Below are 17,477 nucleotides of genomic sequence, written 5' to 3' on the forward strand. Positions count from 1 at the left end.
TCTCTCTCTCTCTCTCTTTCCCTCTCACACACACAGTGTCCCCTATTCCCCAGACCCTCAACACACAGCCCCACAGGACCATCCACACTCCAAGGCTATAAAGGGATTGAGCTTTGATGTCAAACCCAAATTAGAGAGTCCACGGCGGACACAGCCTATAAGCCTGGCTGGCCTGCCTCTTCACTACTCCACTTTAAGTTACAGCCCCTAACAAGATTACAGACTTTCAGAGGGAGGTCAACTCTGCACTGCGGAATGTCACATTGATGTTTGACATTACTCGACTGTTTCTGTAACATAGCAACAAAAAATGCATACATGCATTTATTGGAATGTATTGAAAATATCAATGGTATATAGATATACTGGACTGTACATGTAGGTCTAGACGTATGGCCAGTAGCTATTGATTTGACATAAAAGGTTCTATATGTACAGTAATCCACATATTGTTTTCTTCTTTCTCTTCTGTTCTGTTTGACTCTGCAGGGAGGTTGTGTGGGCGCTCCAAACCCGGGCCGATAGTGTCATTAGGAAACTCTATGTTGTTGTTCTTTGACACCAATGACAGAAATACAGACAAGGGATTCAAAGCGAAGTACCAAGCTGTGACACCAGAGAGTACTTTAGGTAAAATAACACCATTATCAACAGTGATCATAGTTATGAACATTCAGAACTTTTCAGGGGAGGGAGGGAGGGAGGGAGAGGGAGGGAGGAGGAGGGAGGGGTCATTTAGCAGACGCTCTTATCCAGAGCGACTTACAAATTGGTGCTTTCACCTTATGACATCCAGTGGAACAGCCACTTTACAATAGTGCATCTAGGTCTTTTAAGGGGGGTGAGAAGGATTACTTTATCCTATCCTAGGTATTCCTTAAAGAGGTGGGGTTTCAGGTGTCTCCGGAAGGTGGTGATTGACTCCGCTGTCCTGGCGTCGTGAGGGAGTTTGTTCCACCATTGGGGGCCAGAGCAGCGAACAGTTTTGACTGGGCTGAGGCGGGAACTGTACTTCCTCAGTGGTAGGGAGGCGAGCAGGCCAGAGGTGGATGAACGCAGTGCCCTTGTTTGGGTGTAGGGCCTGATCAGAGCCTGGAGGTACTGAGGTGCCGTTCCCCTCACAGCTCCGTAGGCAAGCACCATGGTCTTGTAGCGGATGCGAGCTTCAACTGGAAGCCAGTGGAGAGAGCGGAGGAGCGGGGTGACGTGAGAGAACTTGGGAAGGTTGAACACCAGACGGGCTGCGGCGTTCTGGATGAGTTGTAGGGGTTTAATGGCACAGGCAGGGAGCCCATCCAACAGCGAGTTGCAGTAATCCAGACGGGAGATGACAAGTGCCTGGATTAGGACCTGCTCCGCTTCCTGTGTGAGGCAGGGTCGTACTCTGCGGATGTTGTAGAGCATGAACCTACAGGAACGGGCCACCGCCTTGATGTTATTTGAGAACGACAGGGTGTTGTCCAGGATCACGCCAAGGTTCTTAGCGCTCTGGGACGAGGACACAATGGAGTTGTCAACCGTGATGGCGAGATCATGGAACGGGCAGTCCTTCCCCGGGAGGAAGAGCAGCTCCGTCTTGCCGAGGTTCAGCTTGAGGTGATGATCCGTCATCCACACTGATATGTCTGCCAGACATGCAGAGATGCGATTCGCCACCTGGTCATCAGAAGGGGAAAGGAGAAGATTAATTGTGTGTCGTCTGCATAGCAATGATAGGAGAGACCATGTGAGGTTATGACAGAGCCAAGTGACTTGGTGTATAGCGAGAATAGGAGAGGGCCTAGAACAGAGCCCTGGGGGACACCAGTGGTGAGAGCACGTGGTGAGGAGACGGATTCTCGCCACGCCACCTGGTAGGAGCGACCTGTCAGGTAGGACGCAACCAAGCGTGGGCCGCGCCGGAGATGCCCAGCTCGGAGAGGGTGGAGAGGAGGATCTGATGGTTCACAGTATCGAAGGCAGCCGATAGGTCTAGAAGGATGAGAGCAGAGGAGAGAGAGTTAGCTTTAGCAGTGCGGAGCGCCTCCGTGATACAGAGAAGAGCAGTCTCAGTTGAATGACTAGTCTTGAAACCTGACTGATTTGGATCAAGAAGGTCATTCTGAGAGAGATAGCGGGAGAGCTGGCCAAGGACGGCACGTTCAAGAGTTTTGGAGAGAAAAGAAAGAAGGGATACTGGTCTGTAGTTGTTGACATCGGAGGGATCGAGTGTAGGTTTTTTCAGAAGGGGGTGCAACTCTCGCTCTCTTGAAGACGGGAGGGACGTAGCCAGCGGTCAGGGATGAGTTGATGAGCGAGGTGAGGTAAGGGAGAAGGTCACCGGAGATGGTCTGGAGAAGAGAGGAGGGGATAGGGTCAAGCGGGCAGGTTGTTGGGCGGCCGGCCGTCACAAGACGCGAGATGTCATCTGGAGAGAGAGGGGAGAAAGAGGTCAGAGCACAGGGTAGGGCAGTGTGAGCAGAACCAGCGGTGTCGTTTGACTTAGCAAACGAGGATCGGATGTCGTCGACCTTCTTTTCAAAATGGTTGACGAAGTCATCTGCAGAGAGGAGGAGGGGGAGGGGGAGGAGGATTCAAGAGGGAGGAGAAGGTGGCAAAGAGCTTCCTAGGGTTAGAGGCAGATGCTTGGAATTTAGAGTGGTAGAAAGTGGCTTTAGCAGCAGAGACAGAGGAGGAAAATGTAGAGAGGAGGGAGTGAAAGGATGCCAGGTCCGCAGGGAGGCGAGTTTTCCTCCATTTCCGCTCGGCTGCCCGGAGCCCTGTTCTGTGAGCTCGCAATGAGTCGTCGAGCCACGGAGGCGGGAGGGGAGGACCGAGCCAGCCTGGAGGATAGGGGACATAGAGAGTCAAAGGATGCAGAAAGGGAGGAGAGGAGGGTTGAGGAGGCAGAATCAGGAGATAGGTTGGAGAAGGTTTGAGCAGAGGGAAGAGATGATAGGATGGAAGAGGAGAGAGTAGCGGGGGAGAGAGCGAAGGTTGGGACGGCGCGATACCATCCGAGTAGGGGCAGTGTGGGAAGTGTTGGATGAGAGCGAGAGGGAAAAGGATACAAGGTAGTGGTCGGAGACTTGGAGGGGAGTTGCAATGAGGTTAGTGGAGGAACAGCATCTAGTAAAGATGAGGTCGAGCGTATTGCCTGCCTTGTGAGTAGGGGGGGAAGGTGAGAGGGTGAGGTCAAAAGAGGAGAGGAGTGGAAAGAAGGAGGCAGAGAGGAATGAGTCAAAGGTAGACGTGGGGAGGTTAAAGTCGCCCAGAACTGTGAGAGGTGAGCCGTCCTCAGGAAAGGAGCTTATCAAGGCATCAAGCTCATTGATGAACTCTCCGAGGGAACCTGGAGAGCGATAAATGATAAGGATGTTAAGCTTGAAAGGGCTGGTAACTGTGACAGCATGGAATTCAAAGGAGGCGATAGACAGATGGGTAAGGGGAGAAAGAGAGAATGACCACTTGAGAGGGATGAGGATCCCAGTGCCACCACCCCGCTGACCAGAAGCTCTCGGGGTGTGCGAGAACACGTGGGCGGACGAAGAGAGAGCAGTAGGAGTAGCAGTGTTATCTGTGGTGATCCATGTTTCCGTCAGTGCCAAGAAGTCGAGGGACTGGAGGGAGGCATAGGCTGAGATGAACTCTGCCTTGTTGGCCGCAGATCGGCAGTTCCAGAGGCTACCGGAGACCTGGAACTCCACGTGGGTCGTGCGCGCTGGGACCACCAGATTAGGGTGGCCGCGGCCATGCGGTGTGGAGCGTTTGTATGGTCTGTGCAGAGAGGAGAGAACAGGGATAGACAGACACATAGTTGACAGGCTAGAGAAGAGGCTACGCTAATGCAGAGGAGATTGAAATGACAAGTGGACTACACGTCTCGAATGTTCAGAAAGTTAAGCTTACGTAGCAAGAATCTAATTGACTAAAATGATTAAAATGATACAGTACTGCTGGGGTAGGCTAGCTGCGTTGTTGACACTACCCTAATGAAGTCGTACTGTTGAGTGTGAAGTTTCTACAATGCTGCTTTTCGGGAGCTAGCTGGCTAGCTAGCAGTGTTGGTTACGTTACGTTGCGTTAGGAGAACGACAATAGCTGGCTAGCTAACCTAGAAAATCACTCTAGACTACACAATTATCTTTGAACAAAGACGGCTATGTAGCTAGCTATGTAGCTAGCTACGATCAAACAAATCACACCGTTGGGACTGTAATGAAATGAAATGAAAATGTGATACTACCTGTGGAGCGAAGCGGAATGCGACCGGAATGCGAAAGTTCTATTCAGTAGACGTTGGCTGGCTATTGGCTAGCTAGGAGTGTCTCCTACGTTAAGGACGACAAAATAGCTGGCTAGCTAACCTCGGTGAATTAAGATAATCACTCTAAGACTACACACTCTACACTACACAATTATCTTGGATACGAAGACCGCAAAGACAACTATGTAGCTAGCTAATACTACACTAATCAAGTCGTTCAGTTGAGTGTGATAGTTACTACAGTGCTACGGTAGCCGGTGAACGTATGCTAGCTGGCTAGCTGCTAGGCAGATAGGAGGACGACGAAATACGATAATAACGCAATTATCACTCTAAGACTCCACACTCTAAACTACACAATGATCTTGGATACGAAAACAGCAAAGACAACTATGTAGCTAGCTAACACTACACTAATCAAGTCGTTCAGTTGAGTGGGATAGTTACTACAGTGCTACGGTAGACGGTGAACGTGTTGGGCAGATAGGAGACGACGAAATACGATAATTACGCAATAATCTTTGATACAACGACGACTATGTAGCTAGCTAAGAAGAAATTGCTAAGATTAGACAAATCAGACCGTTGTACTATAATGAAATGTAATGAAATGTAATGAAAAAGTTATACAACCTGCAGACCGAAGCGCGAATGCGACCGGCTCGCTCCAACCCGGAATAGCACTTCAATAGGGAGAGGAGAGAGAGAGAGAGAGAGAGAGAGAGAGAGAGAGAAAGAAAGAAAGAAAGAAAGAAAGAAAGAAAGAAAGAAAGAAAGAAAGGGGGAGAGAGAGGCAGTCTCAGTCTGGCTTGCTTGGCAAAGTGAAAATGTTTTTTGTTTTCCTGTCTCTTCTCCTTCTCCGGATGTCGAGTCTGACTGACTGACTGACTGACTGACTGACTGACAGGGGGCAAGGAGACATAGAAGGAGTAACAGAGAGAGAGAGACACAGAGAGAAAGCGATGGATGGATGGATGGTGGGTATCCTTGAGGTGTCTGTTCAGCTGAAGTCCTCTCCATCTCCACACTCCCTGCTTCCAGAAATAGCCGGGGCTGGTGGCGCTCTCCAAGGTGACCGCGGTGATCTACTGACCCCTGGGTTCCCAGCACAGAACTATGAGAACGGGACTCTCTACCAGGTACACACACACACACACACACACACACTCTCACACTACTAGCGGCTTCCACAAGGACATGCCATCCATGGTACCACACACAATTTGCCATACACATGGCCACATCTTTATACCAAGTGGTGTGTTATCCACAACACTGTTTATATGGCCCCAGTCTTTCTGTGAGGTACTTTACAATCAATAGCGCTTTCTCTCTGTCTGAGGAAGTGAATAATAATAACATGGTCCGTCATGTCGTGTGCTGTATGGAGCTTAGCTACATCAATAACAATCAGTGGGGAAACGGACTCCTATATTTTGGGGTGTTTACAAATGAGGTGCCCCTTTAGTAAATCCATGGTCACTAGGCACCATCTGGGATGTTGACCATGCTTGATGTTCTGGATAGTGGATCGAGATTGGGGAGCAACTCGCGTCGTGTTTGGCTCGGAGCACGGCTGAGCGCTTTGACGTCAGCTTTTGCTTGGTTTGGATCATTAGATCATTGGGCTGCGTCACAAATGGCACCCTATAGCCCTTTATAGTGCACTACAGGTCCCATAGGGCTCTGGTTAAAAGTAGTGCACTATGTAGGGGAAAGGTTGCCAATTGGGACTCATGCTTAGTCTTGTTGTTTGGCTGTGTATTATCTGGCTTGCTCATGTTGCTTTCTGTCTCCTCCTTGGCTTGGATGTTGAGGCGGATGGGCTCCTGTCCAAACCGTCACAGCCCAGGAGATATTGGATGATTTTTATTCATGACTCGTGTCAATATGCAGCGCATGCAGCCGTCTGCAACCTGGGCACCCTCCAGGCAGAAAGAGAGAGAAAGAGATGGATGGGAACATTGAGGAGAAATTATGCATAAAGCAATGTAGATAGAAATTAAATGTAGAGAAAGGACACCCTTGCCCGTTTCCTGCTGACGAGTGACTGTGTCTATTCTAGAGATGTCACTTCTATCAGTAATGTTTTTCTTAAGGTTGTGCCTTACTTAGAAAGCCCCTGCCTTGGAATATGAATACGTTCAATTGTGTGCCAAAAACCCCGCCCCCACCAGAATCTACTAGAAGGAATATCAGACTCATGTTGGTGCATGTGGTTATATAATGGATTTATCTTGACATTGATTGAATCGTTGATCTTTGATCATTGATTTCATCTTTGTAATTGATTGAATGTTTGATGAAGTCATGGAAATAAAATTGATGTTTGTGTTCAAATGAAATGGATGTGTTTGTGTATGAAATGGATGTTTGTGGTCAAACGAAATGGATATGTTTGTGTACGAAATGTGTGGTGAAATGAAATAGTATGTGCATGTGGTCCACAGTGGAGGATCACTGTACCAGAGGGAGAGAAGATCAGACTGACGTTCTCCTCCTTCGACCTGGTCCCTGAGGCCTGTAGAGATTACATAGATGTCTACGATGGCCACAAAACCGGCTCCGCCATGTTGGGTATGACATCACTCTGTGTGATGCTAACTCTGGTATACAGCAGTTGGACTAGTATAGATACTTATAGTACAGACATACTTAGGCCTACACACCTGTTGCACAATATGTGTAGGCCAACACTCAAAATGTACTTATTCACTAGTCTCATAATATGTCAAAATACCCTAATTATACCCTTCCCTCATAAAATGGGTACACTCAAATATTCCTTTTCTAAAATAGGCTACTTTGGTCATGGATTTTCTATGAGAGACTGTGACAATGAGTGCAACCTCTTCAATCCTCCAAACCCACAATCAATATATTCTTAAGTCTCACAATTTGAGCAACTTTACTAATGAACTAGTTTTAGGAGGTATTGTATGGTAATCGACATGCAACAGGAGCAGTTGAAACAGGCTGAAATCAACTAGTTTTAGGAGGTATTGTATGGTAATCGACATGCAACAGGAGCAGTTGAAACAGGCTGTGGGGAGTGAAATCAACTAGTTTTAGGAGGTATTGTATGGTAATCGACATGCAACAGGAGCACTTGGCAGTTGAAACAGGCTGTGGGGAGTGAAATCAACTAGTTTTAGGAGGTATTGTATGGTAATCGACATGCAACAGGAGCACTTGGCAGTTGAAACAGGCTGTGGGGAGTGAAATCAACTAGTTTTAGGAGGTATTGTATGGTAATCGACATGCAACAGGAGCACTTGGCAGTTGAAACAGGCTGTGGGGAGTGAAATCAACTAGTTTTAGGAGGTATTGTATGGTAATCAACATGCAACAGGAGCACTTGGCAGTTGAAACAGGCTGTGGGGAGTGAAATCAACTAGTTTTAGGAGGTATTGTATGGTAATCGACATGCAACAGGAGCACTTGAAATCAACTAGCAGTTGAAACAGGCTGTGGGGGCAACTAGTTTTAGGAGGTATTGTATGGTAATCGACATGCAACAGGAGCACTTGGCAGTTGAAACAGGCTGTGGGGAGTGAAATCAACTAGTTTTAGGAGGTATTGTATGGTAATCAACATGCAACAGGAGCACTTGGCAGTTGAAACAGGCTGTGGGGAGTGAAATCAACTAGTTTTAGGAGGTATTGTATGGTAATCGACATGCAACAGGAGCAGTTGAAACAGGCTGTGGGGAGTGAAATCAACTAGTTTTATGAGGTATTGTATGGTAATCGACATGCAACAGGAGCACTTGGCAGTTGAAACAGGCTGTGGGGAGTGAAATGAACTAGTTTTAGGAGGTATTGTATGGTAATCGACATGCAACAGGAGCACTTGGCAGTTGAAACAGGCTGTGGGGAGTGAAATCAACTATGCACACAGCAACACTCAAATTCACTTCAGGCTGCATGAATAAGATATGATGTCCATTAAAGGTTTTGGGTAGGAAGATGGAAAAATAGAGAGAGGTTCCCAATTTAGACTGGCATGTAAATGTAATCTCTACAAACAGAAGTAATGCAAAATAGCTGTATTTATAGTTATTATTAAGCTTACTATGTATGCGGAGACCTGTATAATACTTGTGTGAATTAATCAAATAATAATTGGTGTCACTGTTTGGTCAATTCAAGTGGTGCATAAGGCCTGCCCAGGTTTTACATCAGTGTACCACACATTGGAGTTTGGGTTATTATAACTAAATGTGTAGTTTGATTAGTGGCCTAATCGAACTCTTCAGGGGTTTCTGAACAGTGAAATGTTGTTTTCTCACAGGTCGATTCTGTGGTAGTAAGAATCCAGGCCGCGTGGATTCCAGTGGCAACACGATGGTGGTGCGTTTCAAAAGCGATGCCACTCTCACCTCCAAGGGTTTCAGTGCCACATTCACCAAGACCGGCCTCATCCCGACCATGGTCAAGCCTACCACCATGATGCCCACAACACTAGCTATAACCGGTGAGTACACTACGGGGAAAACCATAGAGTGTACCCATAGACAATATATCAGTTCTATATCTATGAGTGTACCCATAGACAATTTATCAGTTCTATATCTATGAGTGTACCCATAGACAATATATCAGTTCTATATCTCTGAGTGTACCCATAGACAATATATCAGTTCTATATCTCTGAGTGTACCCATAGACAATATATCAGTTCTATATCTCTGAGTGTACCCATAGACAATTTATCAGTTCTATATCTATGAGTGTACCCATAGACAATATATCAGTTCTATATCTCTGAGTGTACCCATAGACAATATATCAGTTCTATATCTATGAGTGTACCCATAGATAATATATCAGTTCTATATCTATGAGTGTATATATAGACAATATATCAGTTCAATATCTATGAGTGTACCCATAGACAATATATCAGTTCTATATCGATGAGTATACCCATAGATAATATATCAGTTCTATATCTCTGAGTGTACCCATAGACAATTTATCAGTTCTATATCTATGAGTGTACCCATAGACAATATATCAGTTCTATATCTCTGAGTGTACCCATAGACAATATATTAGTTCTATATCTCTGAGTGTACCCATAGACAATTTATCAGTTCTATATCTATGAGTGTACCCATAGACAATATATCAGTTCTATATCTCTGAGTGTACCCATAAATATATATCAGTTCTATATCTCTGAGTGTACCCATAGATAAAATATCAGTGCTATATCTATGAGTGTACTCATAGACAATATATCTATATAATATATCAGTTCTATATATATGAGTGTACCCATAGATAATATATCAGTTCTATATCTATGAGTGTACCCATAGACAATATATCAGTTATATATCTATGAGTGGACCAGTCAGATTGCCGCGTTCAGAGGTTATATGCCCCTTCTAGGAATTAGCCTGTATTTCTAATTGTGATTTTCATATAGACCGAGTACTTGGTATGCCACAGTTACAGCCGTATTGACTTTCTGCAGGTAGCCCTCCTTCCTCCTCCTCTTGACTCCAGTTGAAATATGGGAGCTCTCTCCGTGGTATAATTGATTGGAATTCAGTGGCTTGCAGCAGCAACACTATCGATGTTGTTAAACCTTCCTCACCAGAACATTTTTGTCAAAACTCACCTCTTTTTCTAGTTTTTCATTCATTTAAATGATATGAAAGGATTGATTTCCTCAGCGAGATAAATTGCTAAACTATGTCCACATTACACACAGCAGGCATACATAGCAGGCATAATTTTGCCTCTAGCAACTTCCATACTCTAACTGTGCATCCCAAATGACAACCTATTCCCTATATAGTTCACTACTTTTGACCAGAGCCCTATCAAAAGTAGTGCACTACTGTATATAGTGAATAGGGTGCCATTTGGGACGCAGTTGAACAGATGTAAATTGTTGGCTATGTTGTGAAGATCAGTTTAAACCAGCTGATTGATGAGCAGTGTTTGTTGGTAAATAATCACCAGTGTGATATGCTGGCATAATGGTTATCGCTGCCTTTCTCCTAACATAGACACAATGATAAGAGGCTGACAGGCAGCTTAAAGGACAATTCCACCCCCAAACTATCTTTTGGTATTTGTTTCATTAGTCTATTGTTGACATAGTGCCAAAACGTTTTGCTTGTCAGCTATCAAGTTTTCAAGATATGTAACTTTCAAAGTACAGAAACCATCCCATCATATGAAGCAAAACGCAGCATCATATGGTGCTAAATGCATCATACGGGGATGATTTCTGTATTTTGAAAGTTACATATCTTGAAAACTTGATTGGTGACAAGCAAAACATTTTGGGACTATGTCAACAATGGACTAATTAAACAAACACCCAAAATATATTTTTGGGTGGAGTTGTCCTTTAAATAAAAATGAATGCAGCCAAAACAATAGGGTGGGTGTGTCGTTTTTGTGTGTGTGCGTGCTCGAGGGAATCTCCCATAGCCCTAAGCTTTGTCCATTCATCACTAACCCAAGCTTCATGTTCTCTGCTACAGACTCAGGCTGCGGTGGTGTCGGAACGCTGTTTGGCCGTAAAGGGGAGATCTATTCTATGGGATTCCCAGATGCGTATCCCGGGAATCTTCACTGCTCCTGGAACATCACAGCTCCGGAAGGCTTCCTGGTCAAACTGCACGTCACAGACATGTCCGTCACGGGAGAGGCGGGCCAGTGTGGCGAAGACAAGCTTGTAGTTTCTGACAGCCTCCAGGCGCTTGGTAAGTTACAGCCTGTCCACCCAACCTGGGTCCCCTGTTAATGTGTTATTATGGAGATCCAAAATGGCTCCAAATGGTGTCATAGAGGACAGACACTTCTAGTTGTTTGTTGTTGTTGTTTGGTAAACTCAGATGGACCGTCCAAATTGCTCGTCGGTCTCTATGAAAGCCCCAAAATGGCACCCAGTGTATTCTCTGACAGCCATTAGTCCATTGATAAGACAAGCCACCCACAATACCCACAGTATCTCACAGTATCTGTCAGTATCTCTAGCCAAACGCCAAAATGGCTAACAGCCCCTAGTTTCTTGTTAGTAAGATGTGCCTGCAAACTATGCCAAACCCCCAAATGGCGGCAGTGGGGGCCAGGCGATAACCTATGGACCCACTCCCCCTCGTATTTCCCAAACAAGCTGTTTGTCAAATGAGGGACACACACACACACACACACAACAAACAAATCAAGTAGCAAGAGACAGCAGATAAGCATATGCTGAGCAGAATGTGCCCCGTTGCTTGAAATGAAAAGGGGGGGCACTTTGACTCCTGGACAGAGCGCCAAGCACCAAGCGAGGCTAGTATGCTGAGTGTGCCAGTGCCTGTCTCCTGTCCTCAGGGCAGTAAAGCTGTTGATTAGGATCTCTCCCCAGAGAAGGAGCGAGGCTAGGGAACTGTAAATGTGACCTCCTTGTTATTCACATCAGAAAGCTGGAGTCTGATAGTTTTATCTCTAACACAACACTCTGTGGCAGAGGTAGAGTGGAGACAATTGCACCTGCGGTGTGTGTGTGTGTGTGTGTGTGTTAAGTTGAGAGAAAATGGGGGCAGAAAGAAAGGAAACAGCTTTGTTTCTGCGTTAAAGAAGACATATCCCTTGGAAGACGCTGAAGTCATAACACCATCCAAAGAACACTATTTAGTGCTCTGGGGTGAAGTTTCCCCTAGGTACAGATCTAGGATCAGCTTTCCCTCCCCCAATCCTAACCTTAAGCATTAGTGAGGAAATGTTTTAACTGACCCACGATTCACGTGGGTCAACTTCTCCCTACACCCTATTCAGTGTGGTATTCAAGCTGATGTCAAAACATTTAGGATGACAGATATTTTGCTCTCCTTCCGTGTGTGTGCATGTGCGTGTGTGCGTGTGCATGTGCGTGCGTGTGTGCGCTTGTGTGCATGTGCGCGCGCGTGTGTGTGTGTGTGTGTGCAACGGTCACTTCTCCCTACACCCTATTCAGTGTGGTATTCAAGCTGATGTCAAAACATTTAGGATGACAGATATTTTGCTCTCCTTCCGTGTGTGCATGTCGCGTGTGTGTGTGTGTGTGTGTGTGTGTGTGTGTGTGTGTGTGTGTGTGTGTGTGTGTGTGTGTGTGTGTGTGTGTGTGTGTGTGCGTGCAACGGTCAGTTCCTTCCTCACCAGAGATCTCTGTCGGAGCTCTGACTGTCAGAACAGGCGCGACCCCCTGCCAGGGGGAGCAGGGCTCAGCAGGAGGGCATGGTTGGCCCCTGACTGCACACATTAAACCTAACAAGTACAGGAGCAAAACACCAGGCTGCCACACAGACAAATGGCAATAGAAATACAGACTCCTCCATTGTACGCGCTTCAGTTGGTGCTGTGTCATTTCAAAACTCTGATCTCCTTCATTTAAAAAATCTATAGTTACTGAGGTAGCGTAGGGAGTAGTAAATGTTGAAAGGGGAGGAGTATGTTTTCTGAGATGTGTGACCTTTAGGTGACGTGAAACAATTTGATTGATGTGTCTTATTTTTCAAGGTTATATTTACATTATGACTAACATGTTCTTTATCGATGAGAAGACCGTGCCTCATCAGAAATCTGTCTGTTCTCTGTAATGTCTATTGAATGTCTAATGATTCCATATCTTTGCTAGACCAACATTGGTATGCATGGAAATTAACATTTGTGTATTTGAAATTCTGGTTACTACTCTTATGTTTCTATATTAGTAATAGGTCTCTCTCCCTCTCCTCCAATCCAATACTCCTAATTTCCGTTCCTTCTCCATCCCAGGCACACACTGTGGCTACGTCCTTCCCCCTGTGGTGGTCAGTGCCAATAACAAGATGTCCCTGAGCTTCCTGTCCGACTCACGTCTCTCTGACCGAGGCTTCTCCGCCAAGTGGGAGGCCGTGTATCCTGAGGACATTGCCGGTAATAATCCCAGCTTTCTCCGCTTACACACACACACACACATTCACACAAACGCATGCACACGAACGTGCACACACATGCGCATGCACGTGCAAATGTGCACACATGTGAATCTATACACACAAACACAGACACACACACACGCACACACACACCTGAGGCACCTTATATCGCTGAGGCAGCTCCACTACTAATAATGACCGGCCATAAAGTGAACTTGAGATTCCCAAGGCGTATTTATGACAGGAGCAACGTCATAGAACGAGACGTATGAGTGGTAAGTACTGAGAAAGCACAGGTCAGGGTACACTGGTCAAACGAGGAGAAATTCTTTGATCATGATTATAATTGATCTATCAGAGGGCTTGACATTTCAGTTGGGAAAGGGGTGAGGAGGTCTGAAGGAGGAGTTGTTTTTTGTTAAGTCATTCATTCTGATGTGGTAGCTTTAATGTTTTCAACTGCTGTTTTACCTTGCCGTTTTCTGGCGTTATACTACAGTTTTTTTTGAGTAGTTCAGACATTTCAGTTTATGGATGTCAACACCCAAGGTTTTGGGCATCAACACCCACATTTAAAGAGATATCAATATGTATGTAAAGTGGATGTATTAAACGTTTATTTCTGTTCCAAACTCCACGGACCCGCTCCATCTGAGTAAACACACATACACTCCATCTTTAAATAAACAGGGAGAGCCAGATACCAGGGCTGATCGACCAGCTACATTAGGGTGTATTGCATAGGCTTACACTGGCTGTTTATCACTGTGACACACTGTGCTTACTGCTGAGTAAATTCTACTCTGCTCTCTGGCTAATGTTGAGGAGGCTGCAGCTCATCTACTCTAATCTGTTTATATCCCGTCTGCCCACTATCATCATTCAGACACACACACACACACTGACCCATGAATGGGCAAACGCACACATACACACATGCAAACAGTATGTACACACACTAACCCCCACCTTCATTCCACAGCGATCCAGGGATGCGGAGGGGCCTCCCATGAGTTAAAAGGGGTTATTAAGTCTCAGAACTGGCCTATGAACTACAAGGCGGCCAGCGAGTGCATGTGGAGTGTGGAGGTGCCCAAAGGGAAGACCATAACTCTGACGTTCACCCACTTCGACGTGGAAGCCAAGGACATTTTCACTTCCAAATGCTTGGATAACATGGTGGCGTACGACATCTATAATGACGGAGCTGAGAGTACAAAACACAGTGAGTACAAATATGGTGATTTTAAACATTTGATTGAATAGTGCTGCAGCTAGTGTACCATCAGCACATTGTTACCCAATTTTATGAAAGGTTATTTATAAATAAAATGATAAGTTACAGAGTAGTAGTAGTAGTAGCACTAGTAGTAGTAGTAGTGGTAGTAGTAGTAGTAGGAGCACTAGTAGCAGTAGTAGTAGAAGCAGTAGTAGTAGTAGTAGCACTAGTAGCACTAATAGTAGTGGTAGTAGTGGCTCCTTCACTGCAGCCGAGGTGAGTAAGACATTTAAACGTGTTAACCCTCGCAAGGCTGCAGGCCCAGACGGCATCCCCAGCCGCATGCGCAGACCAGCTGGCCGGTGTGTTTACGGTCATATTCAATCAATCCCTATACCAGTCTGCTGTTCCCACATGCTTCAAGAGGGCCACCATTGTTCCTGTTCCCAAGAAAGCTAAGGTAACTGAGCTAAACGACTACCGCCCCGTAGCACTCACTTCCGTCATCATGAAGTGCTTTGAGAGACTAGTCAAGGACCATATCACCTCCACCCTACCTGACACCCTAGACCCACTCCAATTTGCTTACCGCCCAAATAGGTCCACAGACGATGCAATCTCAACCACACTGCACACTGCCCTAACCCACCTGGACAAGAGGAATACCTATGTGAGAATGCTGTTCATCGACTACAGCTCGGCATTCAACACCATAGTACCCTCCAAGCTCGTCATCAAGCTCGAGACCCTGGGTCTCGACCCCGCCCTGTGCAACTGGGTACTGGACTTCCTGACGGGCCGCCCCCAGGTGGTGAGGGTAGGCAACAACATCTCCTCCCGCTGATCCTCAACACGGGGCCCCACAAGGGTGCGTTCTGAGCCCTCTCCTGTACTCCCTGTTCACCCACGACTGCGTGGCCACGCACGCCTCCAACTCAATCATCAAGTTTGCGGACGACACAACAGTGGTAGGCTTGATTACCAACAACGACGAGACGGCCTACAGGGAGGAGGTGAGGGCCCTCGGAGTGTGGTGCCAGGAAAATAACCTCACACTCAACGTCAACAAAACTAAGGAGATGATTGTGGACTTCAGGAAACAGCAGAGGGAACACCCCCTATCCACATCGATGGAACAGTAGTGGAGAGGGTAGCAAGCTTTAAGTTCCTCGGCATACACATCACAGACAAACTGAATTGGTCCACTCACACTGACAGCGTCGTGAAGAAGGCGCAGCAGCGCCTCTTCAACCTCAGGAGGCTGAAGAAATTCGGCTTGTCACCAAAAGCACTCACAAACTTCTACAGATGCACAATCGAGAGCATCCTGGCGGGCTGTATCACCGCCTGGTACGGCAACTGCTCCGCCCTCAACCGTAAGGCTCTCCAGAGGGTAGTGAGGTCTGCACAACGCATCACCGGGGGCAAACTACCTGCCCTCCAGGACACCTACACCACCCGATGTTACAGGAAGGCCATAAAGATCATCAAGGACATCAACCACCCGAACCACTGCCTGTTCACCCCGCTATCATCCAGAAGGCGAGGTCAGTACAGGTGCATCAAAGCTGGGACCGAGAGACTGAAAAACAGCTTCTATCTCAAGGCCATCAGACTGTTAAACAGCCACCACTAACATTGAGTGGCTGCTGCCAACACACTGTCATTGACACTGACCCAACTCCAGCCACTTTAATAATGGGAATTGATGGGAAATGATGTAAATATATCACTAGCCACTTTAAACAATGCTACCTTATATAATGTTACTTACCCTACATTATTCATCTCATATGCATACGTATATACTGTACTCTACATCAGCGACTGCATCCTTATGTAATACATGTATCACTAGCCACTTTAACTATGCCACTTTGTTACTTTGTCTACATACTCATCTCATATGTATATACTGTACTCGATACCATCTACTGTATGCTGCTCTGTACCATCACTCATTCATATATCCTTATGTACATATTCTTTATCCCCTTACACTGTGTATAAGACAGTAGTTTTGGAATTGTTAGTTAGATTACTTGTTGGTTATCACTGCATTGTCGGAACTAGAAGCACAAGCATTTCGCTACACTCACATTAACATCTGCTAACCATGTGTATGTGACAAATAAAATTGGATTTGATTTGATTTGATTTTAATAGCAGCACTAGTAGCAGTAGTAGTAGAAGCACAGATGTAGAATCTTAATGTGAGCCAGATTGCTATAGCAGGAAAATAATCCTGCAGCAACAGGAAATGAGAATAATTATGTGGATTATAATGAATGTATTTTTTGTAGGGGTTAATATATTTTCCGTATGGGAAAATGAAATCACTAGTAGCAGCACTAGTAGCAGCAGTAGTAGTAGTAGTAGTAGCAGTAGTAGTAGTAGCAGCACTAGTAGCACTAGTAGAAGCAGCACTAGTAGCACTAGTAACAGCACTAGTAGCAGCAGTAGTAGTAGCAGTAGTAGTACTGGTAGCAGCATTAGTAGTAGCAGCAGTAGTAGTAGCAGTAGTAGTAAGAGTAGTAGTAGCAGTAGGAGTAGTAGTAGCAGCACTAGTAGCAGCACTAGTAGCAGCAGTAGTAGTAGCAGTAGTAGTAGTGGTAGCAGCATTAGTAGTAGTAGCAGTAGTAGCAGCAGTAGTAATAGCAGTAGCAGCAGCATTAGTAGTAGTAGTAGTAGCTTTAGTAGTAGTAGAAGTAGCAGTAGTAGTAGTACTATTAGTAGTAGTAGAAGTAGCAGTAGTAGCAGCAGCATTAGTAGTAGCAGTAGTAGTAGTAGTTGTAGCAGTAATAGAAGTAGCAGTAGTAGTAGTACTATTCGTAGTAGTAGAAGTAGCAGTAGTAGTAGTACTATTAGTAGTAGTACCATTAGTAGTAGTAGAAGTAGCAGTAGTAGTAGAAGCATCTGGTGTTGTTGTTTTTGCTTACCAGGTCCATGGTGTGGTGACCAACTCCCAGCCACCATCACAACTAAGGGCAACAAGTTGGTGATGCGTTTCCATACTGACTTCTTCGTGGAGGCTAAAGGTTTCAGAGCCTACTGGACTACAGACACCACCCAGCCTGTTCCCACTGAGCCCCTATACAGCC

At 45.7% G+C, this 17,477-nt stretch overlaps 1 protein-coding gene across 1 annotated transcript in view; it reads left to right on the forward strand.

Moving 5' to 3' along the window:
• LOC135567263 (bone morphogenetic protein 1-like) overlaps window positions 1-17,463 on the forward strand; it is a gene marked incomplete at its 3' end in the record, with an annotated part of 28,288 nt that extends 10,825 nt beyond the window's left edge. Inside the window, exons 4-11 of the mRNA XM_065014685.1 lie at window positions 490-630; window positions 5,288-5,385; window positions 6,697-6,823; window positions 8,540-8,722; window positions 10,755-10,976; window positions 13,015-13,155; window positions 14,140-14,382; window positions 17,319-17,463. Coding sequence (XP_064870757.1) covers window positions 490-630; window positions 5,288-5,385; window positions 6,697-6,823; window positions 8,540-8,722; window positions 10,755-10,976; window positions 13,015-13,155; window positions 14,140-14,382; window positions 17,319-17,463 — 1,300 coding nt within the window. The remainder of the gene's footprint in view (window positions 1-489; window positions 631-5,287; window positions 5,386-6,696; window positions 6,824-8,539; window positions 8,723-10,754; window positions 10,977-13,014; window positions 13,156-14,139; window positions 14,383-17,318) is intronic.
• Window positions 17,464-17,477: the final 14 nt, after the last annotated feature.

The sequence above is a fragment of the Oncorhynchus nerka genome, unplaced genomic scaffold (assembly GCF_034236695.1).
Source record: "Oncorhynchus nerka isolate Pitt River unplaced genomic scaffold, Oner_Uvic_2.0 unplaced_scaffold_2266, whole genome shotgun sequence".
Lineage (NCBI taxonomy): Eukaryota > Metazoa > Chordata > Actinopteri > Salmoniformes > Salmonidae > Oncorhynchus > Oncorhynchus nerka.